At 43.4% G+C, this 26361-nt stretch overlaps 3 protein-coding genes and 1 long non-coding RNA gene across 5 annotated transcripts; 2 read left to right on the forward strand and 2 right to left on the reverse strand.

The window, feature by feature from the left end:
- Nucleotides 1-899: 899 nt before the first annotated feature.
- On the reverse strand, nt 900-1701 carry LOC108155484. The gene is made up of 2 exons (XM_017286310.2): nt 1479-1701; nt 900-1352 (listed from the first exon to the last, which is right to left on the reverse strand). The coding sequence occupies exons 1-2, from the start codon at nt 1574-1576 to the stop codon at nt 944-946; spliced, it is 507 nt and encodes a 168-aa protein (XP_017141799.1). The 5' UTR covers nt 1577-1701; the 3' UTR covers nt 900-943.
- A 2320-nt stretch (nt 1702-4021) lies between these two features.
- LOC108155490 lies at nt 4022-4956 on the forward strand. Its single transcript, XR_001775047.2, has 3 exons — nt 4022-4102; nt 4376-4488; nt 4566-4956. It is a non-coding gene; the product is annotated as an uncharacterized LOC108155490 (long non-coding RNA).
- A 7429-nt stretch (nt 4957-12385) lies between these two features.
- On the forward strand, nt 12386-15996 carry LOC108155482. Its single transcript, XM_017286306.2, has 9 exons — nt 12386-12547; nt 12649-12775; nt 12844-12987; nt 13047-13219; nt 13280-13486; nt 13542-13923; nt 13983-14193; nt 14262-14699; nt 14759-15996. Exons 1-9 carry the CDS (start codon nt 12512-12514, stop codon nt 15225-15227), a joined length of 2187 nt encoding a protein of 728 aa, XP_017141795.1. The 5' UTR covers nt 12386-12511; the 3' UTR covers nt 15228-15996.
- LOC108155483 (RNA-binding protein squid) lies at nt 15758-26201 on the reverse strand. Of its 2 annotated transcripts, XM_017286307.2 has the most exons (8): nt 25893-26201; nt 23338-23378; nt 22984-23258; nt 22686-22923; nt 22456-22584; nt 17420-17548; nt 16868-17028; nt 15758-16793 (listed from the first exon to the last, which is right to left on the reverse strand). In XM_017286307.2, the coding sequence occupies exons 1-7, from the start codon at nt 26054-26056 to the stop codon at nt 16943-16945; spliced, it is 1062 nt and encodes a 353-aa protein (XP_017141796.1). In that variant the 5' UTR covers nt 26057-26201; the 3' UTR covers nt 15758-16793; nt 16868-16942. The 2 variants fall into 2 exon arrangements, with proteins under 2 accessions (XP_017141796.1, XP_017141798.1); XM_017286309.2 differs by lacking the exon at nt 17420-17548 and having other exon boundaries at nt 25893-26200.
- Nucleotides 26202-26361: the final 160 nt, after the last annotated feature.

Genomic DNA, 26361 nt, shown 5'->3' on the forward strand with positions numbered 1-26361 from the left:
TTTGTATAGTATCTGCAAACATTGAACCTTTACAAAGGAAGCCGGGACTGATACATAAATGTGATGCATGATAAAGACTATTAGTATACATATACATATATACATACGAGTATGTACAGTGTATACTCGCTCTTTACATGGCAGCCACCGAATAACCAATGATAATAATTCTGTTAATTAGTATAGTAATATAGTATGAAATATTGTTAATGATATTCCATTAAACACTCGATTAACACAGTACTCACCTGATAACCCGTTGAGTAATGACAATAAGGCTGTTATTATCACATATCTCAAACGAAATGAATGACTCCATAATCAACAAATAATTACTATTCGTCATTCATGTATTCAGAAACTATCCAATCAAATTTAATTGAAAAATGGAAACATGGAACAACCATTTCGATGGCGATACATAGTCAAAGAGGGACCAGGACCACTTACTTCGATCCCATCTTGACACCTGCCACCCATAGCTAATGTGCGAACACTTAGTCCATGTCCTTTTCCCTATCCGTGGTAGTCTCAGAGTGCGTGTCCGTGGGGCTGCCTCGGACACAGCTTAAAATGCAAAATACAAACTTGAAGGCTGGCCCGAAACCTTTTGGTTAGTTGCGCTGTCATGGCCGGTCTTGCGTTAGGGATGTTAGGGATGTCCTGGGTGTTGGGTCCTGGGTCCTGTGTCCTGTGTCCTGTCGTTCCATACAATCGGCAGAGCACAATCCTGTTGCGCGCTTTACGCTCTACAGCTCTTTTCTGCTCCGGAGCCACGCTTGTTTTTTTTGCTTTTGGGCGCCCTTTTTGCCGTTTTCGCTGTCGGCGCGTCCCCTTCGGTTCCACTTTTGCCCGGGCCTTAACACTAAATTGACTTTTAATGCAAAATAAACCAAAATAATGTATTGCGTAATTTTCTTTAAAGAATTTTTACATTAGCATTTCAAAAGAGATTTTTCTTTGTTGCTCTCCCGAGCACGCCACAGCGCTCCCCTCTCCCCTCTCCGCTCTCGACCCCGCCCCGTCCGCTCATCTCGTTTTGCCATTTTGCCAGCCTTTCCTGCCTTCGCTTTTCACGCCCTTGATTCCGCTGAGTCCTGGCTGTCCAGTTGCCAAGGAGCACGAGCACCTTTCCCTGGCCATAGCCATCCTGCCTTTCGCAGCCACTGCTAAGTGCGACATTAAATGTTGCGTGAGGATAATCCAATCTGCTTGACATGAATTTTAATTTGCATTGAGTAATTAGCCGAAGTTCATTTTGTTGGCCAACGCCAGCACTGGCCAAGTGCTCTGGCAGGACGTTGTCGTCTGCTGCCGCTGGCTCTTCCTCTACTTCTGCCGCTGTCGTTGTCCTGCAAATGCTAAATAGAATTAGTCCGGAGTCAGGTTGGCCATTCCTCCAGTGTCTTTGGTCGCTCCTTCGCCTCATACGTTTGCTTGATTTCGTACAAATTAAACTAATTTGGTTTTTTCCTTACCTTTTTGGGAGATGGAACGAAGATGGAGCTGGGGTGGTGTGGTGTGGTATGGCTTGGTACGGGGCGGCGGTGGCCCAACCCGCTGTCGTTTGGCACATTTGCTGATTACGCTCGTCCTGCTCATCCCGGCACCGCTCTGGCTCTGGCACTGGTACTAACACTGGCTCTGACTCGGGCTCTGGCTTTGGCTCGGGCTCTGGCTCGTCAGCAGGCAATTGAAACAAACAATAATACGTGCGCTTTTCGTAATTTAAATCAGACAGAGAAGGAGACAGATAAAGAGAAAGAGACAGAAACAGAGAGAGACGCAGTAAAAGCAGCGTCGACGGCGACAGCGAAAAAGGTACTTTTGCCGCATTTAAAGTTGGCTGAGAGAGCGAGAGTGAGAGCGGGGAAAATGGGGAATCAAACGAGAGATTGAATTTCTGCTTGCCTGCACTTTAATTTTCCAGATGCTAACGCAAAATGCTAAAAACACACGTACGCCAGAAACGAATTGAAAATCGCACATGCACACACACACACACACACACACACACACCGACGCACATAGTGAGTGAAAGAGAGCGCATATAGAAAGAGAGGACATGCATATAAACGTAATCAACAGCTCACAGAGCATTCGGTGGAATAATAAATAAATTCATAATGGCTTTCGCAAATGACAAAATATTGCATCGACAATCGGCCGAATATTAACACTCACTCGCACTCGCACACACACCAACGCCAGCACCAACACCAGCTGGAGGCCACACAGATGCACACAGCGGGCGCACCAGAGCCGTGACGGACATTCCATCAGTGCTGACGTCCCAAAAGCCACGACAAATTATTGCATTGCCCGCCACAGAATTTCATAAACCGGAAACGCAATCAAGCATCGCTTATGCCGAGCACCATTGCCCGTTGTTTGCCAGTCAAGCATTTTTGTCACCCCATCCCCATCCCCCATCCCCATCCCCTCGGCCAGTCAGTGACAAAATGCAGTTATATTTTGCGTTAGACAAAATTCAAAACCGCATTGATATGCGTATGTGAATGCATGCCCCACTGCCTCTCTGCCAACCTCTCCAGCCATCCAACCAGCCAGCCAGCCAGCCATCCAACCATCCAACCATCCAACCAACCATCCATTCATCTCCCTCTCATTTGTTAGTGTGCAATGAACTGTGGAGACGAATTAACTCGATTTTGGAATGATTTGATGGTGATTTGATTTGGGCCGAGACAAGCGGTGCGGCCAGCCAGTGGCCCCACGAACCCCACACCAGTCCAATCACCCACCCACAGCCACAAATGGGCCGCTCGAACGATTCCAGCAACCGAGTCTTGAGAATCTCCAAATAAATCGTTCAAAAAACCAAAAAATTTACTATGGAAATAGAATCTTTCGACTATAGGACAGACGATACATATGATTATTTGCTGTGCACTAATTGGAGTTAGATAAGTAGTGGAAAACTAAGGATTAGCTCAGCTAATGATTCCCATAACACTCGACTCAGACGCAGGAAAAGGAAGTATTTGACATCAGTTATTCAAATAAAATTGGAATTTAGTGAAAGATGATGATTTAAAATATAAACATTCTTAACAGGATCAACCGGCTCTAAGTTGAACAAATCTGCATAGAGTTATAATAATCAAGAGTACTTATAGTAGAGATGAAGGAGGGTAAGTAATTTATTGCCTTGTTCTACTGATTACAAAAAGTCTTCAGAATCCAGCAACCCACATAGACAGACCGACAGTACCCGCTTATTCTCACTGAGAAATAAATGCATACGCCCCCACACTCTACGAGTGGCAAATACAACCAGAGCGTCGATCAGGAGGCTGTCATTAGCGCAGGAGCGAAAATTGCAGTCGAATAGCTGCAAATAGCGAAAATGCTAATGAACATTACGAGTACAACCTGCACAAGGGCTTTATGCGCATAAATAAATGAATTAACCAACAACCTGTCGCAGACATAGACACTCACTCCAACTGCGTGCCAGAGATGAGATTGAAGAGTACGGGGTTACGGGTTACGGGGTACGGGGTACTCTGGTGCTCGAAAAATACAATTTCAGGCTAGAAAAACAAATCAAATAAAAACTCCATTACGATCTAAAAAAACGTTTTAATTAATACTGTTTAAGCCATAAAAGTCACCTCCAAACCCTCACTGTGGATGGGCATTATATTTAATTAGTACAAACATATTTATTTAAATCAATTACAAAAGTTCTGAAATACTAACAGGTATTAGAATGTTAACAAATGGGAAAAAAGACATAATTACTTTATTTATTCAAATGCCAACAGCATGACTTTATGGCTCATGCATTATTGTCATTTAATTACATTATTGATGGACGGACGACATGAAATATAGATTATCCCCATTCTGACATCCCACCAGTCAGTGAAACTAAAGCTAATTTATCATTCAATCGATGATTTGACAGGGAAATACATAACTAATAATCGCGGGAACTACGAAATTAGCTTTCACTGGCTAACAGAATTTATTATGCATTTTATTTTCTTATTTTCAGTTTAATGGATCTCATAGATCAAATTAAAGGTTATTGTACGAGGCGTCTTGAACTGGAAAAAAATACCTTAAATTGCAGGTAAATTTCATGCATTTTTTAAACTGTAATTACTAAAACTGCAAAATATATGCAGTCACCAAATTTTGTCTTTAACTTAACTTAACTTAATTGTACACTTTTCGAGTACGTGCAAGTATAGTACAACATAATCGTATGAGCTCTTAATCCAATAGATTCTCAGCCAACCTAATCTATACATCATTTGGAATCATTTAAAACCTTGCTGAACTTTATTAAATTGATTAAAAACGTCGACAACGTAAGCAATAAAAAACAAAATCGATTTTGCAGCTAGCTGCTGCCGTTGCTGTTGATCCTTGATCCGTGTTGCGGCCGGACATTGTCCTGGCCAAAAGGTAATTCAATTAAAATGCAACAAAAAATCGCCTGAGTGAAAACAATTTGTAAGTAATTTTAAACAAATGTGCTTTAATTGAATTGAAAGTCAGGTCGGGCTTAATGTTATTAATGGAGTTTTTAGCTTTCATTGGCCACATTTGCGGTGAACTGGCGAAGCCACCCGGAGCAGGATGATTTTCCCTGTCTTTCAGGACTCCGGGACTTGGGGGAACTGACTTGGGGGAAGTCTGGGGAACTGACAGAGCTGAAAGAGATTTGTTTGCCCAAGTCATCAACGGTACTGAATAGGCCAAACATGTGTATGTACACATGCTTGTGTATACAAATTTCGTAATTAAATTTTAAGTAAATATCAATTCAAAACTGCAAATGACATTTTGTGCACCAAACGCCATGCGGGTTGGGCTGGGCTGCTCTTTGAAAATTGAGCAACCAAGATGCTGGGCGAGCACTGGAGCACTGTAGCACTGGAGCACTGGAGGAGCAGCAACAACAACAACAACTGAAGCAGCGCTGATGATGATGACACTAAATAAAAGATTTTATACTGTTGATTTTTGCGCTTTTTGCAACTTTGCACGTTGCATTGCACTTGATCTGTGTGCCAAACGTTACAACGACACTTCAGCAGGAGCACGGGCTGAAGATGAAGACGGAGTACGAATTGCATCAGTAGAGAGGGAGGCGGGGGAAGGCAAGGCCGGGCCGGGCCAGGAGACGATTGCTGGCAGCAGCTGCAGCAGTTGTTTGTAGCATACAATCAGCTCGTTTCGTTTTATTGCCAACGTCGTCATACTCGTAGTGCAGCGCCAAGCCAACACAGTCAACATCGTCATCGTCATCGTCGTCGTCATCGTTGCCGTGCCGTTCGTTGCCATTGCCATTGCCATCGTTGTCGTCGTCGACTAGACACAAGACTTGACAGCAAAGCAAAATTGTATTTACATTCAATTAGTGCCAACAAAATTGTCTTTGGCTGCTTGCCGTACACCACTGTGCCTAGTTGCCAGAGAAAGCCCAAGCTCAGGCCAAAGACCAGGCCCAGGCCCAGGCCAAGCAAGTTCTTTGCAAGTTGGCTGAGCGTAAATTACTTTCTGCTTTGGTTAGGAGTCGTAGTGGCTGGTGGGTGTCACTGGGAGTGTGCCAGGAGTAGGCGCATGACCCATGTTTGCAGCCTTTTAGTTGGGAGCTAAGTAATGTAAAATTTATTTTAAATAAACTGAAAATATGTTTTGGCTTGTACTAGTTTTTCCCTCTTTCGGCGCCTGCTTATTTCTTGCCAAGCATTTTATTTATGCATAACAAAGCACCACTTAAATCTGTTCAGCATTTTGCTTTTTTCCTTTCTTAGAGTGCGCCTCTACCGCTGCCGCTGCCGCTGACGCTGGTGATGCTATTCGAAAGTTTGCAATCTGCATGCCAAGTTGTCGACGTTTTCACACAAACAGGCCAGGAAAGCGGGCGGGACAGGACAGGAGGGGCCAGTAAGGATGAGGAGAGGAAGTCGGGAACTGGAACTGGAGCTGGAGTTGGAGCTGCAGCTGGTATTGCAATGGGCGATGGGCGATGGGCGATGGGCAATGGGCGAGGTGGAGCCCTGTGCCGAGTGCAAGTGCCTGCGCGTTTATAAGTTTTCAACTGTTGTATGAAATTTTACAAATTAGATTCATTTCTATGCATTGAAATACATTTTCAAACTTTGCTGCAGAAAGTTTCCAGGATATTTGCACACACACATATACAAACACGTACACATGGCAGGCCAGGTCTGATAGACAGACAGACTGACTGCAGGAGCAAAGGCAGAGTATAGCCCTGCCAGGACAACGACTACGAGCAATACGAGTACGACCCAGTGACACAACATGCCAAAACTCACTCTATTAGTTTGCCAGTTTATAAAGAAACATGTATAAAAGTTTCACATATTTGCAATTTCATTAATACAAAACTTATTTGAAGGCCCGAAGACCGAACGCCCAATCCAGCTCTGCTCTGCCTTGCCTCCCCCCCCCCCCCCTGCTCTTTCCCAATCCCCAATGATGCCCATTTTTGTTAATTTTAACTTCAGCCTCACTCATACACACACTCACTCCCACTCCAACACACACGTGCACAAAAACGTACAGAGGATTCGGGAAAAGTTGTTGGGTAAAATTCCAGAAATTGAAATGTGAAAACTCAAACATTCCAATGATGAAAAAAGAAATGAGAAAAGAAATACTCAACTCGAACATCATTTGCAGCAATAAAAGAAGTCAGAACACCCGACAGCGGCAGTGGCAGCGGCAGCGGCAGCAGAAGCAGTACAGCGATGCGTCAAATGAATCGAGGCGTGGTCCTTTGGGGTGTGGCGGAGGAAGCTGGCTGCCCGTGGCATCCTCCCACACCCACTCAGAGCTCGCTCACTACGACATTATCATAATTAATTAAAAAAGTTTTTAAAATCAATTTCCAAATGCCAAGATGTGTCTGTGGAGAACTGTTTGATGAACCATGGCCAAAGAGAGCAGCTGGAAAAATTGATAACTTTGGCTTGTCATGGACAAAGCGAGACCCTAAAGCAGGGCACAAAATTCCATGCCAGACAAAAAATGTCATTCCGATCCATGCAGAAATATTCTACAAATTCGTTCCATAATATTGTGAACGAAGTAAAGTGTACACAAAAAATAAAAGCATTACATGGATTTTTATTCAACTTAATAATCCTTTTTCCCAGTTGACAGAAAGGTTATTCAGTGTAATTGGCTTCAACGGGCTATTCCTTTTGATAGTTTAATAAGTAAGAAAGACTTGGTGGAATAACTTTTATCATGACTCCTTATAGGAAAATTCTTATAGGAAATAATAAAGAAAATAGGTAATTTACTAGGTCTTTTAAAATGCATAAATACATACATATGTATGCACAATTTGTAGTTCGAAGCCCACCCAGAAAACTATGGACCTATTTGGAGCGATATCTGTCCTTAACCCTAATACCAATAAAGAAATTAATTTTTAAAAATGTATACATATGTGCATTCTTATTATACCATATAACTTTTTAGACAATGCAAAAAAAAATTTAAAAAAATTTAAAAAAATTAAGAAAAATGCACGCCATTATGGCAGAAACGGGACAGATTTTTACTATATATGCATGTACAATGGGCTCTGCCACGTTTCGCTTTGGCGCACATTGAGGGTGCACGGATAAGAAATGAGGATAACTCAATTGATTTTTTCATCGATGGAGAATAATATCCCTAGTTTGAAACTGATAACCGACTATGAAAATAGACTCTCGCCTGATACGGCTGAGATTTAAAAAAAAATTTAAAAATTGTATCGCGATGGCGGGGTGCTTCCCAAAATTTTATTTCATTTTTCGCTTACAAAATTTTAGAAAATAATGTATACAGCGACGCTTATAAAAATTAGCCAATCTTATAGAAAACTGATTAAGCTATCGAATCAAATTGTTTTTCTGTTGAAAATAGCAGTAATCTGAAATACTATTGCTGTGCCAACACTTAAGTCCGGCACTGTATAATATGGTGGCTTCTGTGAATATGAAAGTACCTTAAACCTTATACCGTATAAATTCTGGCAATTACAATAATCATGGCAGGTGAGATGACTTGAAGAAGTCGTCGTTCAGGTGTGTTTACGAGTATTCACGAATTGTTGGCGGAAAGTGGAAGATGTTTCCACGTACCGTGCCGTTTGTCTTGCCCAGCAATTTATGGTCACTATGTTGCGAAAAATGAGGGTCGGGTCCCATCGCTGGGAAGAGCTGGCACCGCAGCTAAGATACGCTTTGAACATTAAAGAAATTGAAAGCACTACAAAATTGCTAGAAGCAAGCACTACAGTGGGACTGGGAGTGCAAATCAAAAAGCCAGCAATAGTGCAATGCATTTTAATTTGGCCCGCAAACACAACACAAACCAAACCGATCCAAACCAAAAGGAAGCCACACAGTACACACAGATACGTACATACATACATACATACATACATGCGAGCGGAGGCAGTACATAAATAAATACTTGAGCAAATATTTACAACTCTGGCGTGGAATTATAAGCAGCGCCCGAAATACAAGTATGCGCTACAAAAATGAAGGCAGCCAGCCATCAGTGTTGCCATTTCAGATATTTTCCGCTATTAATTTACTTTTTTTGTTTAAAAACTTTTCTTGTACACATAGAATTATGTTGATAGGTTTCCACCGCAAGCCAGGTATTTCCTAATTCTGTTCTATCGATCGTGTGTTTTTCAAAAGCGAATTAAGAAAACAAAAACAACTACGATTTTTGGATGCTGTTGAATGGATGTACGTTGAATAAGGTAGCTGAACCCCCCAACAGGATTGGATAACCAGGATTAATACTTCCATTGCATCCAGCTCTAATTGTTTCATAAGATCTAGCTAGAATGGAATTATACTTATCTACGAGTACGTTGGAAGATTAGATAGGATTCTTCATAGTCGATTGTCTTGCTTTATCATTACCGAATAGGTAAATTTCCACCACAAGGAATGTACTTTAAAGTGGAGCAACGAACCCTTTTCCAGCCGTCTGAATTAACTTGGATAGCTGAGCCGCCTGTGGGCCCGATGACAGAGATTTATAAATTGGAGTCGATCTAGGCTAATTGCACAAGTATTCGTATCTTTATTCAGTCTTATTAATTGCAATTTATAGAATGGTAGTCACTCTCCAAGCGCCGCTCGCTAAGACGTTCCGCCTAGGTCTACTCCATTACTCCATTATGATTCCTCACAGTGGTTGTGGCGCGGTGTTTATATTGCTTCTTGAAAATTGTGGTATGCTTTTCCCAGCTAGCCACAAATGTTGATTTGGCTGTTTTGGGCCCTCAAGAGCTGGCAACACTGCCAGCGTGTGTGACGGAGTAGCCGAGAGAGCGAGAACGAAGCTTCTCGCACCTGTTTGCATATGTTGTGTGTGTGTGTGTGTGTGCGAGCGCGCGCATAAAACGCGCCGCAGCAGAAGTGAGCAGCATTTTTATTTATTTGCCGAGACGTGGGTTTTATTTTGCTTTGCTGGTGCCTCTTTTTGTTCTGCTGCCAAATATGCAGGGCTGGAATTCCTAGACTCCGCCGTCGTGATGCACTGCAGCAGCAGGCAGGTGGGCGTGTCCGCGAGGGGGAGAGACAAACCAGATAAGGTTGGCAGCGCCGTTTGCGGAGCAGCAAGGCGTAGTCGGGCACCGAGTGTCGAGTGCGAGCCGGTTTGGCAAAGCGCCTGTTTAACACTTAAGATATCGTATTTCTTATACTTGCATGTATGTGTGTACATATGGCTTGGTGTGTGTGGTATGCATGCCACAAAGGAGCTGGTTCGGGGCTGAAGCTACAGCCGGCACTGGCAAAAGATAAATATGCATGCGGTTGGTTTCAGAAGGCATGGCAAAAGGTGCATTAGCAACGTACACATGAGTACACCGAGAAAAACAGATTCTAAAATTCAAAACATGTTTTTGACCATGAAGAAACCCCAACTCTGCTAACTCTGCTATCAAGAGTACCGTACTCAAATCATTAAATATGTTAAAGGGATAGATAGATAGTCCATGTCCATCAGTATTTTATCTCAACAGATCTTCGATCAATCGTCAAGAGTTTAAACAGCTTCGGCCCCAAAGATAGCCTTCCTTTCGGGTTTCCCCTCAGTGCATCAGCATTTGATCTATATGTGAGTGTGTGCCCATGTGTTAGTACGTCAGCCATTTCAACAGAGGCGCCTCCTTTTTGCGCCGCCTCTCGCACATTTGCATGCAATAAAGATGGCGGGCGATAACTAGGTTGCCTGCCATTGTTTGCCTTTTTCCCATATTTCTGCTTAACTCTTCCACCGTGTGTGCCACTAGCTGGCCGCCAAAGAAGCAGACAGAGCCCAAGCAGCCACTAAAATAAAAGGCAACGTACGCCAACTGCCGTATCCTGCCACAGCCACAGCCACGGCTGCTCTGCTCCTTCTTCTTTTGGCGGTTCTGCTGCTGCCCTGCATTATGCAGATGTACACCAGGTTCATGAATATATATGCCGGCACTTTGTCTACCTACACACGAGCACTCACACCCGGAACCCCTGAACGCGGATGCCTGTGCGATTGTGTGAAAAAGAAGTCAAACAAACTAACTGACAAAATGCCATATGTTTGTGCACGATAAGCTACTCCACTGAGCCATACCAAACCCCACAGCTCTCCCTCCCAGCGACCCCGTTTGGAGAGCTCGAACCCATAATTATAATTTAACACCGCATCAAATCAAATAGGGAACACAATAAGAACAAAACCCCAGCAAATCGATGGCCCGGCCACCACACGCACACGCACTTTCATAGCCGAAACCCCAAAGCCCCCAATCCCCCCATCAGGGCTATGCTCACCCGGCTGGGTAAATCAAAAATGTGCAATAAAAACTGCAATAAAGCACGCTTCAAAGGTGGCATGGGAATGGGTATGGGCATTGGTATGGTCATGGCAAGGGGAAGGGGAAGGGAGGCGGGGAAGTGGAGGGAAATGCCTGGTTGCAAACCTCATCTAAGCAACGATAATGATTGCAATTCGTTTTTATGACCCACAACCAACTAACCGTTTCCGGGTATTACGATTCTGCAAAGCAATTTGCCAGCACGAATATACCCGTACCCGTACTCGAAACAAAATTAAATTAAAAGCAAGCTCCGATTTCCAGCAGAAGGGAAGCATTTGCGAGGATGTTTTATGCCAAATTCGTCGCTTTAAACACACAAATAATATGTTCTTAGATTTAAGTAATTGGAGAATTTATGTTAAATTATAATTTTTTCTTCTGCGGATGGTAATATTTACATAACGTACATACATGCACATTGATAGAAAGTAATAGTTCTTGCGAGGAGATATTGATTTAGAGGTCTTTCAAGACCAATTTCAATGAAGAAAACATCTACTTAGAAAACCAATAGGTATAAAGAATAAAGAGTACTGAGTGCATTTATCATTTGTCAACATAGTGGATATTTCTGTAGAAGAACAATCCTAATGAACTACTTTCACAACCGATTCAGTGATACGTATTTACCGAGGCAAAGGCGGTGCCCGCATGGAAGTTAGAACTGGCTAGAACACACGTTGCTCCAGGAGCAAAAAGGGCATCTGGCCAAACACTAGAAATGCCAGGGAGAACCGCCCTTCAGGTTATTTTTAGTCGCGTGGCCAGAAGTGGCCCGAGTGGCCCGAGTGGCCCGAGTGACCGGCTTGAAGTGGTCAGGTGTATAGTGCACCTGTCGTCGCCAATCAACCTTGACTCGTGCTGGCCGTTAGGCGGGCGGCAGTGGGGTATTCCGGAGGTTCATGGACCCAACACCACCGCTACCAATTGCAGTCCCAGCTCTCCACGCTCTGCGAGGTAGCCAGCCCCTTGTCGCCGCTGTTGGTTGGTTTTGGATGCGATTTGCTTGGTTGGATGGCCAGCGATTTTCCAATAAAGTAAAATTGCATTTGATGATGCCAGGATATGTTTTTTCCAATCACTCTGACATTTCTCCGTTGCTCTTTGTTTTCTCCTGTTTTCCCCCAGCCATTTATAGAAAATTGAATAAAAGTGTTGGTGGCATTGCGACAAACTGGGCGATGAATGAGCGCGTGATTGGAAGCGATTTGTAGAACGGTGAACGTCGCTCGGCCAGCACTCCGCTTTCCGCTTTCCACTCGCCACTCTCCGGGGTCTCCGGGCCGGGCACGAGGAGGAAGTGATTAGTGTTGCGCTCCTCCAAAGCTTCCTTGCGTGCTCCGCGCGCCGTGCGCCGTACGAAGTGCGCCTTGCGCCGTGCAACCGGCTCCTCGGAGAAACGTAGGCAAACACAGCGGAGCGCAGAAATCCAATTTGTAATATGGACCGAGCTAGGTGGCCCTTGACTTCATTGTTTCACTCAGTTACTTTGGCTTATATATACAAACACAAATACATATGTCGTAGGGACTTTCGATTGTATTTCACACAATTTTCGTACTCAACAAAAATACAAACAATACAAAAAAAACAGTTAACAATACTTGAGCCAATATGCATACGACCAAGATAGAGGAGGGCGATGACAGGGTAAGTCCAAGTCCATGTCCGAGTCCGTGTCATATGTGCCGGACATTAAACATGCTCAACTAATTTGCCTGCCCATCCAATCTCCCTTGAACCGTCTGCAGGAGGATATGGAGCTCAACCAAGTCTGGCGGGCCTGTCGTAAAATTCAAGGTGCTATTTTTCGTTATAACTTTGACATCTGTGCCGATTTGAAACAGCAGGATCCGGGATGCAGCGGCTTCGTATCGGGTAAGAACGACATCCGCTAGGGACATTTCGGTCTGCCCTTTTTTATGTAATTTTTATGACCCCAACAGAGCCCATCTTCACGGCTGTGCTGGGCAAGTATCGCAAGGTGGCCGGCATGTCCGAAACCGAGCTGAGGGACGTCACCGACTACTTCCAAATCCGCGACGGGCGCGTGGCCTATCGCCAGTTCTGCAAGGTTGTCTGCAGCGAAAGTGAGTTGGGCATGGTTGCTGCTCATGATTTTCTGGCTTGACCCGGCTCTGACACGCAGCCCTGCACAAGAGCGCCAAGACGGACCTGGCCACTGGCCTGGAGTGGAACGATCCCTGGCATGTGAATGTCATTCCCCAGCCGGAGGATCGACGCAGGCTCTGTCTGATTTTGCTTAAGATTGCTCAGGAGGCGAACATACCATTGATGCCGTACTTTCAGGACTATGAACTGGTGATTGCTCCTCAGCGCTGTGCCTTATACCAGGAAAAACGTATTTTAATTCACTTCTAGATTGCTCAAAATGTGGGCGTGGTCACGGTGTCGCACTTCTCGCGGGTGCTGCACTTCATGAAGATACCGCTGTCGGAGGCGGACTTTCTGCTGCTGCTGAGGCGCTATATGAAAGACGGCTATTTGGTTAATTACGTGGCGTTCCTCAAGCACATCGATAACATAATTGCCTACCTGAAGGACCACCGTCTGCTGGACAACTCTCAGGTGGGGCAAGAGGGAAATTTTATTCTATTCATTTTAATCGGGTCCCGTTCTTCAGGATATCATTAAGGACTTCCCAGGTCGCCTAGTGGACCTGGAGCTCTCCCAGCTGCCGGCAATCAATGGCTGCAAGCTGGTGCACCCTATCTTTCCGGATGCGTGCAATCATCCGAAGAAGAATCGCAGCCAATGCGACATCATTTTCTGCATACAGAACTACGTCTACAAGAACCAGGTGCGCACCTCCGAGTTCCTGGAGAGTTTCGACGCCTTGAACATCGGCAGCATCACCAAAAACCAGTTCGAGCGCGGCCTGTCCACCATGGGAGTGGGCAAGTACCTGTCCCAGCGCGAGATGGCTGTTCTGGTGGATCGCTATCTGGATCCAATGGACATCAACCGCGTACGTTGGCGCAATTTTGTGGATGAGATCGACACGGGTGCGCAGTGGTTAAGAGTAGTCTAAGGAATTTTTATTTATTTGACCCTGTTTCTGTAGTCTTCACCATCAAGAACCTAGACAAGATGCCGCAGTGCGTGGTCGAGTCGCCGCTGCGCCACATCCAAGAGCTGCCCAGACCCGGCGCCGTGGACTGGCAGTCGGCCCCGCAGAGCATGCGTGAAGTGTGCGAGGAGGCAATGGCAAAGATACGCATCCGTATCCGCAACCGTCGCCTATACCTGCACCCCTTCTTCCGCAGCTATGACAAGTGAGTGGAGTGGATGACTCGAGTCCTGATTCCTAGGTGTTTTTACCCATCCGCCCTGCCCTTTCCAGACTCAATAGTGGCCATGTGCGCTGCAACCAGACCAATCAGATCTTCCGCACCAATGGCATACTCCTGTCCAATCAGGAGCTCGATGCTGTGCTGCATCGCTATGGCAATGAGCTCGGCTTTCATTACACCAAGTTCCTGGACGACGTGGATCCAGCCGAGTACGCCATGCCCAGCATGGTGACCAAGCAGCAGCTTCAGGATTGTCCGCCATTCGCCCGGGACAATCTGGAACCGGAGGAGGCCAGCGAGGAGACCATTATTCGCATCCTGACCAGTGCCAAGCGTCAGGCCCTGACCAAGGGACTGGCCATCATCGATTTCATGACCGACTACGACCGTCACCGCGAGGGCGAGATTCTGGAGTCTGACTTTAAGCGGTCCCTGGACAACTCAGGCGTCATCCTGACTGAGGAAGAGGCCACAATTCTTTGCAACATGTAGGCTCTCCAATGACTACCATAACCATCAATCTCACCTTATCTCTCGATCTCCACAGCTTCCGTTCTCCCCGGCGCATGGCGTGCGTGCGCTACCGGGACTTCTGCAAGGCCCTGGACGAGATCTTCATACAACTCGAATCGAGTCTTGGCGACAAGGTGGTCACAGCTGTTCCTCTACTGCACCTGCCCAACTTGGACTGCGTCGATTGCTTCCTCAGCTTCGACGAGCGGACCATTTGTTCGCAGGCCCTCATGAAGCTCGCTCGCAAACCCGACGAGATTTCGAACTTGAGCCAGGTCTTCAAGGACTTTGACCGCGAGAACTGTGGCTCCATCTCCCAGAACCAGTTCCTGCGCGGCCTCACCGTCCGCGAGATGCACCAGATGCTGAGCAGCCGCGAATTCGAGGCCATCTGCAAGTGCTTCGGGATGCAGCGTGGCCTCTGCCTCGAGTTCAACTACCGCGAATTCCTTAAAATTCTGGACGTGCTCTTCACCACCGGCCAGGTGAAGCGAAACTATTAGAGATCATTCTGCCTGATGTTCCAAATTCTCAGTGTGTGATCGTTTTTGATTGTGCAAAATTATGATTGTTACGAGTGTTATAAATATAAGAAAACGCAGCAAAGTAAAGTTTACTTTTCTTTAATTAATGTAATTCGCTTGAAAACCGCCCCCTCTCTCAACCCTCGGTTATGACAGAAGAGAATAACGTTTTTGTTTATATTTTTAGGGGGGAAAAACTATATTTATACAATTTTCAAATTCTTCTTAACCTAAGCTGAATCTGTTCCGAAAATGCTACCCTACCCCAAGTCTGTGGCCCGTCTCATCTGTGCGATTTCGCAATGCCGCGCATCCCTCTACTTCTACATTTACGGACGTTTCTTTCACACGATCTAATATGGTTTGTAAATATAGTAGTTTAAGTATGTATACATATATAGAGAATTCTCTCAACAAGTATTCCGGCATCTATTATACAGTTCTGTGTGTACCACGCATATGTGCATATGCACGTGTTTTTGTTTATGTTTTTGTTTGTGGCTAGCAAATAAACTCGAGTTTGATTTTTAATAAAATAGTATCTGCTCTGCCCCACCAAGGAGTATATAAATATAGATATACAAGTAGTCTATATGCTAATGCACATACCCAAGAAACAGAAGTAAACAGAAGTATGTTTGCTGCTTGAAAATCGTTTGTTATCGCGTTCTTTGTGTTTTGGTGGATCTGTTGGTTGTCGTAGTTTATGTAGTTCCTTAATTTATAATTCATTCAGGATGCTACCACCCTCGTCCATTGCCCACCAGTCAACTTTCTCGTGTTTATAGTTACTACAATATTACATGTTACAGTTATCAGTAATTAGAGTTAAACAAATACTTATCTCTACAGTATTGTATTTTGTTGCAAAATGTGTTGAACAATTTCCTCGTGTAGCTGTCTCGTGTCGCTGCTGCACTTTAAACAATTACCCCGCATAATACATGAGACTACATTAGAAAAACGAATTTGTTTCGACGCACAGACCTTGTGGGGGCCACCACGGCTCCAGTAACGTGTTCCGACTGTTTCTTGTGGGAGGCTTTTGGGCTTGAGGGATAGCTCTTGCTTTTGCTTTCGCTGTTGCTTTTGGGTGGGTGTGGGGGTTGGTTGGTCTGCCGGCTTAATGAGCGTGTGGCTATGAAAAATTAGCCACTTGCTGAGAAAATATTACATGTCTCTAGGCCTAACTATCTATGTATGTATGTATGTATGTATGTATGTATGTATTTATGTACTCGTATTTGTGGTGGGGATGTATTAATGACGCTCCTGTTGCGGCTGGTGTTGTTGTGGTTGTAGATTTAATTGTTGTTGGAATGGTGCTACACATCATGTGTGTAAGGATGTAGCTTGTTGGTTGTAGCTGCTGCTGCCGCTACTGCTGCTTCTGCTGCTGCTGCTGCCAGTCTGCCAGTTTGTCTAATGCAATAAGAGTGGGGATCTGCCTCCGTGCAGTCCCTTTTCAAATGTATATCCATATATACAGGTGCGTATATATGCGTTTACTCAGAAGTGGGTTGGTGTGTTGTGGTTGTAGTAATGCTGCAACGGAAAAAGAATTAGCTTCGGTTAGCAAGTTCCTCGACGGGGGTACGGCTTGTATGACTTGTACTCACCATAACAAACTAAACTAGGTAAAATTCAAATAGTTTGTAGTTATCTGGAGAGTGTGAGTGCCCAGTGACCAGTGCTTAGTAGGGCTGGTGCCTGGGCTGGCGTCCGGAGCCGCGCTGCTTGCCCCCGTTGAAGCTGCCGCCTCCGCCACCACCGCCGCCGCCTGTTGTGGAAATGGAGGAATCGGTTCGAGGGATTAGTACATCTCATTCGGCCCTAACACTCCGGCAATACACATGCTCAAAGTCTGACGGGAAGGGGATATAAAAGTGTTTTGTTACTACGCCAAACGATTCAAGCGACTGTTTAGAAATTTTGTCCAAGGCTAGACTAGGGATAGCGCAAAGGATAGAACAATGTCTAGGAAACATAACTCTGAACAGGCAATGGGGGGCATCGCAACTGAAAATGGAACAAAACTCGGGAGCTTGGGTTACAGACGATAAACATAAAATAATTGATCGGGTTCGACAGTTCAAAACGTACGAGTACTTGTAGGTGGAATAAATGCAAAGAGTTGGATGATAGTTCTGGGCGTTTCTGTGATTTTATACCTTTGGGGCCGCCGCCGCCGCCGCCGCCACCGCCACCGCCGCGTGGGCCGCCGGCACCGCGACCGCCCAAGCTGCCACCACCGCCGCCGCCGTAGCCATTACCGTCGAAGCCGCCGCCGTAGCCATAGTCTTTCGTTTCGAGTATATTTTGTGTTGCAACCACGTGGTTATTGCAGTGGTTTGGTGTTTTGGTGGTTTGTTGGTTTTTCGTATAGAAGATTGATGAAAACACAAACAGAGCTTAGCTTATAAATGGTGTAGACGACACAAACGAAAGAGGATGGAGTGGAACTTGCTGTGTCTGGAATATGGATCGGGATCGGATCGATTCGGTTTGGGATTCTGGTACGGATTGGAATGGTCAAAATTTGCTGCTACTGAGGGGCGACGCCGCGCCGAGGGGAGACAATTCAAATTCACAAGTCAAGAGCTGTAAAGGAGTTCTCCAGAATCCGGAAAACAGGAATCGGAGAAGGGACCAACGGGGATGGAACGGAACGGGACAGGAAAGGTAAGTGGGAAGTGGGAAGGAAAGGCAACTGAAATATACACAAAATTGTTGTCTGGTTGGTTTTTTTTTTGTTTTTCTTTTATTTGCTCATTTCTCGTTTGTGGATTTTGATTATAAGATTGTTGGTTAAAATGTTTCTTGTTATTGCTGTAGCTCAAAGTACAATATGGTTTGTGGTGGTTGTTGGCTGTTGCTGATACACAAATAAAAATTAAAAACAATTTACTCTCTTCTCTCCCGACTCGCTCTGGAGCGGAGCAGGCGCAAGGCGACGCTCACACATACATGCGGATCGATTTGTTGTTGATATTGTTAACTGATGTTGTAGTTGTCTGATTCTGGTTAGGTATCATAATCTTTATCGTTACCGACTCGACTCGACACGACTCGTTTCGACTTATTAACATGTTTCACAATGCATTGCAATGGATTTCTCCTTCATTCGATCGATCAATCGATCGATCGATCTCTCATCTTACAGCACTCGTTATCGTTATGCATTTATGTTTCTTTTAAAATCTTTAATTTTTACCTCATTTTCCACACAACAATTTCAGCATTTCAATTTCAAGTTATTTGCTTTGTTTAACAATTCGATAAACAATTTATCATTGATTGGATGATGCCAAAGATTGCGAATTCATTTGCTGCTCTTGTGTGTGTGTCTTTTGAATGTCTCACCTCAGCAAAAAAGATATATAAAGTGTTCTCATTTTGTTTGATTCTCGTTAGTTTCTCTTTTAAAAGGGGAGTACGTGGGGGCGGATCGGGATCGGGGATAAAATGGGGCGGCGTATGCGTGGTTCGTCGCGAATATTCTGGAGTGTCGTTGAAAACGTTTTGCGAAAAACAAAAACAAATGCAATAGTCAACAAATTTTACTTTTTACTCGAGTTAATATAATGTTTATAATAATTACTCTTTGTGTTCGCTGTTGTTGTTGCTGTTGTTGTTAAAAACAAGAAAACTGGTTTAGCTTAAAAATTGTCTCGGGAAATCGCTTGACAAATCGTTAAATGTAAATTACTTTAGGTTTTTCTTTTTTTGTAGAGTTTTTCAATGCATTTCACTAAAAACAAATATTAATTACGCTAAATTACTTGTAAATATATACGCTTTAAGTTTAATAGAAAGGAAGATTTAAGTAAAAAATGAAAATCGTTACAGTTAAGTGAAAATAACACTGTGGTGCTGTTTTTCTTGGTTGCTTGCTCGGTTGTTTGGTTGTTTGGTTGTTGGGATAGTGGGTCGTTGTCCTCTGGGCCAGACAAAAACGATTCGGACACCGGGAATATATCGTACCGCCACGGGGGCTTGGACAAGACAGACGCGCGGCGGCGATCGCTTTGGATATTCGCTTTTGGGTGGTTTTAATTATCCCTCATTAAGGGTCGGTCATTATCTTTCTTTTCTTTTCTTAACTGTTCTTTTGCGGTTGGTTGGTTGGTTTGGTTTGATTATTTTGATCTTTCTTTTTCGTTTTTGTGAGGCGAAACATCGGAAAATTCGGCATTACAATCATCGTATATAAATATATGCTCAAAATCATAATTACGAAAGTAACATTACATAATTAAATAGTTATCGGGGGTAAAACTGCGGGGAAGTGCAAGCGGAAGCGGTAATATGCACAGTGGATCCGTGCAGCCGTCCTTCCCCGCACTTTAGTGGGGCTTGTTGGTTAGTTTCAAGATTTCAGAGAATAACAGAAGAGATAATTATAAAAAAATTAAGAATATATTGTTGTTAGGAATTTAATATTAAAGGGGGGCACAAAATTATTGCTATAAGTATATGTAGAGGTATACAACAATTTTGTTTATATCAAAAGATTGTTTACACATTTAAATAGGATAATAATCGGTATAATAATCAATAAAAATATAGCATAATATGTATAAAAAAATTGATTTGTGTGGGTAGTTTTTTTAAAATAGGGGTTAATATTTTTTTCTTATTTTTCTTTAGTTTTTTTCGTTTGTTTTTTGTTTGTATAAAGACAACTGCTAAAAACATTGAGAAACATGCAAATTTGTTGTAAAATAATTACGCAAATTGATGAATATATATGTATGCAAAAATGTATATATAATATTTGATATGTCCATCAGAACTCGGTTTCCCGGACTCTTCCTTCGGAATCTTCGGAACTTCAAATACGTATAAATACACATATATATATATACATTTGCCAAAGCAAAGCTCGTAAGTATGTGTGGGTGTTTGCTCGACTTAACATTTAAAAACCATAAAAGGAAAATTATATGTATAATTGTTTGAATTAAAATTACTAAAATTGACGAAGTGTGTTTTGTTTTGTTTAGATTTGTTTCGTTAAGTTTTCACTTGATGATTGTTTGAAAAGTTCTCTAATCAGCTGTCGTTGTTGTTCAGTTAGTTGTTGTTTTCTTTTCTTTTTGGTTGTTGTTTGTTGTTGTTGTTGTTTTTGTTGTTGTTTCAGTGTGGTTGTTGGAATCGACGTATGAACGTGCAGAATGCCGCAATGCGCGATCTAAAATTGAGTGCTGTTTGTTTACGTTTGATACGTTTGATACGTCTGTTACGTTGTTGCTCTACGTTACGTTACGCTACGCTACGCAAGTTACATTTAGTCAAGAAAGTGCAGCGAAAATGCAAATAAAGCAAATAAAAGAATGATCCTTCGGGGCTTGCCCCTAGATCCAAGAGCTGTCGTTGTTGTACTCTTCCGTTTTGTAGTTGTTTTTTACAAGGATTTGCCTTAAAGTAATACTATCAAAAATAGTACCATAGTTAAATGTTACGTGTATGTATAAATATATATAACATTCGTATATACTCGATATAAATATATGTATATATATATATATATATATATGGTAGGTATATTGACGTATGTGCATACGAAAACATATGCATTGCAAGAACGTGAATATCATCCCGTTGCCGGGATAATAATATGTATCTAAAAATATATGTATATGCTATATATATTTAAATAGACATTGAATCAAAGCTTTGATTACGCGTTTCGTTTTTTGTTTGTTTGTTTGTTTGTTGTCTCTGTTGTTCTTGCTGTATTTCGTCTTCTTCTTGTTGTGGTTGTTTGTTGTTGTTTAGTGTTTTGTTTAACAAAACAAAGAGGAAAAACTATTAAATAACTATATTTTTGAGAATAGGAGTGTGTGTGTGTGTGCGCTCGGGCATGAGTGTAGGAGTGGGGAGTATGGGAGTGGGAGTTGGAGTGGATTTGTTTGTCTGGCATTGGTATTGGTATTGGTATTGGTGTTTGTGTGGTTTTGATTTTGGTTTCAGTTGGCTCAAACAATAACAGTTAGTTAACAATTAAAAGGCACATGTTGCAGTTGCGCAAAAGGCCAAAAACGCTGGCACTTCACACAGTTTTCACATACTCGCAATTGGCACATGCTTCTCGTGTGTGTGTGTGTGTGTCTATGTGGTCTGTGTTTGTGTGGTGTGTGTGAGGTGTTTTTGCTTGTTGTTTTGGTTGTTTGTTGTCTGGTCTTGGTCTTGTTGTTTGCTGCCTTTGCGTTTGAGGTATTTGTCATCTTTGGAAAGTCTGTTGAAAGCGACCTCGTATCAACATCGCGCTGCTGCAGGATTTCCTGCTCTGGCTGGTCCGGTCCGGTCTGGTCTAGTGTGGTGCGGTTTGGTGTGGTGTGATGTGGGGTCGCCTGGTCGGGAGATCCCACGATCCAAACGCCTCGTCACGTCTACTCTTCACTTCACTTCACTTCACTTGGCTTCATCCTGCTCTATATCTCCTGCTCTCTCTCACTCCTTAAACAACACAATCGTTAACACACGCTTCGTCAGTTTTATGTTTAAATGCTACACAACTAATAATTGATAATTAAATGTTTTGTGTAAGTGAAGAATGCTCGTTAAAAGTACGCTTTAAAATGTAAAACATCAAATATTCTTTTAAAATTATACGGTGTTTAGATATACATATATAAATGTGTGTATAAAATTACTAATTTTTTTTGCTTTTATATAAATGAAGAAAATCTTTCTGTTCGACTCTTCGCTGAATATGATTAAATTTTACAATTAGTTTTAAAAAGTTTTCTTGTTTTTAGCGACGTTGCTGTTGTTGTTGTTTGTTTATTTTTGGTTGTTCTTGTTGTTCTTGGACAAATGCATACCGTATATGCACCCGGCCGCCACCCGCCACACACATGTACACGGGGGTGCACGCGTGCATACACATAAATGCAGCACAACGATGTTATTGTTTTTGTTTTTGCTTTTGTTTTTGCCTTTGCTTTTGTTTTTCTCTCAGTTTTGTTTGATTTGGGAAACACAACAACGTGGAAATTTCGATTCAGGTCTATGGCAAAGTAATTGATAATTAATCTGGTGGTTGTTGCTGTGATTGTTGTTGCCTGTCTGTGGTGGACTGTGGCTACTTAAAACTGCTGGTAGTTGTTGCTGCTACTGTTCTTGTTTTGGTGGTAGTTACTCGACGTGTTGTTATTGTAATAGTTGCTATGAGCATTATTATGTTGTTTGTTGTATTTACCATAACCGTAGTCATATCCATTATAATAGCCACCGGCATAGTAGTCGCCGTAGCCGCCGGCAGCACCGTAGCCGCCATAACCGCCGTAGCCAGAGTACGAGCTCTGGGCGTCCCACTGGTTGTTGTAGCCTGCGGAAAAAGAGAGATCGGTACGCAGTTAAAAGACTGTTCAATTCATTGCGATCTATGCCAGATGGCAGATGGATCTGCTGTGCTCTGACTGTACTGACCACCGCGTCCGTAGCCACCGCGACCACCGCGCATTCCACCGCGTGCACCACCGCGCATTCCCATCATTTGGTTCTCGGGCTTCGGCGTGGCACGCTTCACGTCGACCTCCTTGCCAGAGATCTTCTGTTTGGGCGTCTTCAGCAGGTCTGTGACCACCTGCTCCGAATCGAAGGTGATGAAGCAGAATCCTTTGCGCTGCGATTTTTGCTTGTCGAAGGGCATCTCAACCTCAACAATCTAGAGTATAAAATCATCATTCAGCATTATTCAACCCTTTTCAACATTGCCGAAACTTACGTTGCCGAACTGGCTGAAGTAGGTTTTGATTTCCTCATCGCTGATTTCTGTGGTCAGGCCGCCGACAAAGATCTTGCCGTGGCGGGCCTTGGCCTTCTTGGGGTCGACCTTCTTGCTGTTAATTATGTGCTCGCCGGCAGAGCTCACCTTATCGATGGCCTCAGTGTTTGTGAATACGATGAAGGCGAATCCCCTCGAGCGTCCGGTCTGTGGGTCTGTCTTTACGTTGATGCTCTCGATTTCGCCAAATTTTCCGAAATGGTCCCTCAGTTCCTCTGTAAACAACAAGCACAGGAACAAGAGCATGGGGTCAGACTCTGGCCGCATCCGATTAAAAATTTTCTTTCTACTCACTCTCGGTCGTCTCCCAGCTGAGGCCGCCCACAAACAGTTTCCTGCGAAAGGGTACAGAAGAATTGCGGTTTAGTCGGGCATTGCTTTAAGGGGTATTTCCACCGATTAAGGGGGGGGGAAATCATTTTGGGGACAACTAGGGGCACAGAAAACGGAAATAGGCTGTGTTTTATACTTTCTTCTTCGATTTACTTTAAAATTTCTCTTCTTACATTTTGTTTATGGCTGCAAAAGATTGATGGCAGAGCTAGGATACAAACGAATAAAAAAAACTCACCAAATTTGAAGTGAACATTGCTTTAATTACTGTTTTCAATCAGAGATCTGATCGGAGATTATATAGTATCAAAAACTTGCAAACTCGGAAATGAGCGAAAGAGTGCGACGAGCGATCGATAGCGAGCGAGAGACACAAACGAGCGAAAGATACATATATGCAAAGAGTGAATATTTAGTTTTGTTTTGGGTTTTTTTTTTACATAGTTAACAATTAGTTTTATTCGATATGAGAAAAATGCAAGGGTTTTATTCTGGATTCTGGTTTTACTTGCTTTATTTGTCTGTTTTATAAATTGTTAAGAAAATAGAATACTTAATTTATTCCGAGCTGTACGTTACTTCAGAAACGGCAAAGTTCAGAAACGGCTGGGTTCTGCGGATTGGATTTCGGGCAATTTGGAACAGTCTAGTCTCATCACGGCGGAGGAATTTAGAGGCTTTTAAGACTATCAATATCGGCATGTCGGCGCACGTTTTCGAATCCGATCCGTATCGTGGGAGAGCTTTAGCTTTACGTTACTTTCTTTTTCTGCCTTTAACTCTCTCTCTTTCAGCGGCTGAGCTTGATAACAAACAAAAAATGCGAGTCTCTTTCACTCGGTCTCGGTCTCTCTCTTTCTCTGATATATCAATATTTTTTTAAACAATAATTGTGTTATATGTACGTTAAGACACTCTCCTGTACAGGGCACAGATATTTAACATATTTTATAGCGATCCAATTTGAAATTGAGATAATTGCTGACAATTTTGTGTGTACATAGTTCTATTGACTGATTGATTGATTGATTGTTTAGTTTTGGTTAGATAAATACCATCAACATCAATATCGGCGTGGGGTGAGGGCATCCGTTGCGCACGCTCCGAATCCTCGGCCAAGGGAATCCCATTTCCGTTCGGCCCTCGCCTCGACTGCGTTTGCTTGAGAATAGTTTAGCCTTCTCTCAAGACCTGCCGGAGAGGAACAAGGTTAGTTCGCTCAAACACAACAGGAAAAGCTTTGTATTGTTTTGATTTGTTTTTGGTTTTGGATTGGTTTTTCTTTATTTTTGATGTTTTGTGGGCGCTCCTTCCAATTGCGGGCCGATTTCCTCTGCTCGGCTGTTGTTGTGTTGATACAAAGTCTCCTCTTGACTTAAGATTAAACTTAGGCATTATAATGATCAATTCAATAGATGGAAAAATTATGTATACTCCCATAAACAAACCAAGAAGTAAACGAAACGCAAGACAAAAGTTAACAAAGACCCTTCTTCAGCCTGATCCAAATCGGATTACCTTTATCACAATTTAATATGGAATCGTATGAAATATCCAACAAAAATGATCATTTTCGTTTATTTTTTTTCCGACTCAACAACACTGTTTTGACGCCGGCTGGCAATGCCTCGCCAACAGAGCGCGAAGCCGGCAAGCAAAGGGGAATAGTGAAAAATGCAAAACATACATACAATCCATACATACACACACTCGCGCACGCATATGGGCTTGTGTTTGTACATATACACACTATGGCCGCCATTTTGGGTACAGAACTGGAAGAGCATGGAAACGAGCGAACAAAATAACAACGAATGGCTAAACAAAAGAGTAATGCGAAAAAAAAATACAAATACTCTGACAAATACAAACTTGGTTTTTTTGCAAGTGAAAGGCAAGGCGAGCCAGCTGTGTGCTTGTGTGTGAGTGCGAGAGTGTGGACGCAACGTGGGGAGAGCTCCACACACGGCGAACATAACCTCACAAATGGGGGAAAATGTGCTCCCGTGGGGTGCTCCGAGCTGAGGCCTTCACATGCGTCAGGCATTGGGGACCGTTTCGGGGCTTTGTTCTGGGAGCTATGACTAATGAAAATATCGCTCGTTACCGAATTGCGAGAAAACGAGCTGTGCACAGCAGTGCAAGCCTAACGCAAGCAAACAAAATTTTCCATAGCTAGCAAAAGGACAGAATGAACAAAAAAATGAACGCCCGGCTACGAACAAAATTTCCAAAAAATTCTATTAATATTCTGCTTTTAGCTGCTGCTGGTGAATGAGGTACAGTCGCACGCACACACACAGACACACGCACGCGAGCGAAAACAAAGGGGTCAGCGCGGCGAGCAGAGTGGAGACTCCGCCGACTCCCGCTCCCACCGACGCGACCAACGACGTTAGCTTCGCATTTACGTAACAGAGGAGGAGGAGGCAATAGAAACTGAAGTTGGGCACATGATCTGCTACATTTATCAGCTCCCTGCCTGCGGTGATTGGCCCAATATGTTATTTCAATACCTGTCGTCATCCCGCTGGTTAGAGACAGCGGATGTGTGTTCTGAGCCGTTGGTGGAACCGGCAGCTCCCGCCGCATCACCATTTTCGGAGCTCACGTCGTTGGTGGTTACATCCTTGGTGAAGTCTTCGCCGTTCATCTCACTGTCTACAATTTTATCGGCCATGTTGTCGGTGGTGTGTAGTTAATTTCTTGCCAATTAAACTCTTAGATTCAGCACAATTTTAGATTATTTTAAACGAAAACCTTTTTTTCACACACTCGCCAAACTCGCGCGACAAACGACCGGAAAATGACAGCCAGTGTGACCGCAAACTCAACGATACGAAATACGGTCTGACCTCAGAAATATACCAACAAACGTCACAAAACACTGACGATATATTGGCGAATTATTTGTATTCAATTTCCATTATATTCCTCGTTTTTTATATTTGGCTTAATATCGACAGCTAGCTAGGACACCCAGCA

Source organism: Drosophila miranda, chromosome 2 (assembly GCF_003369915.1).
Source record: "Drosophila miranda strain MSH22 chromosome 2, D.miranda_PacBio2.1, whole genome shotgun sequence".
Classification (NCBI taxonomy): Eukaryota; Metazoa; Arthropoda; class Insecta; order Diptera; family Drosophilidae; genus Drosophila; species Drosophila miranda.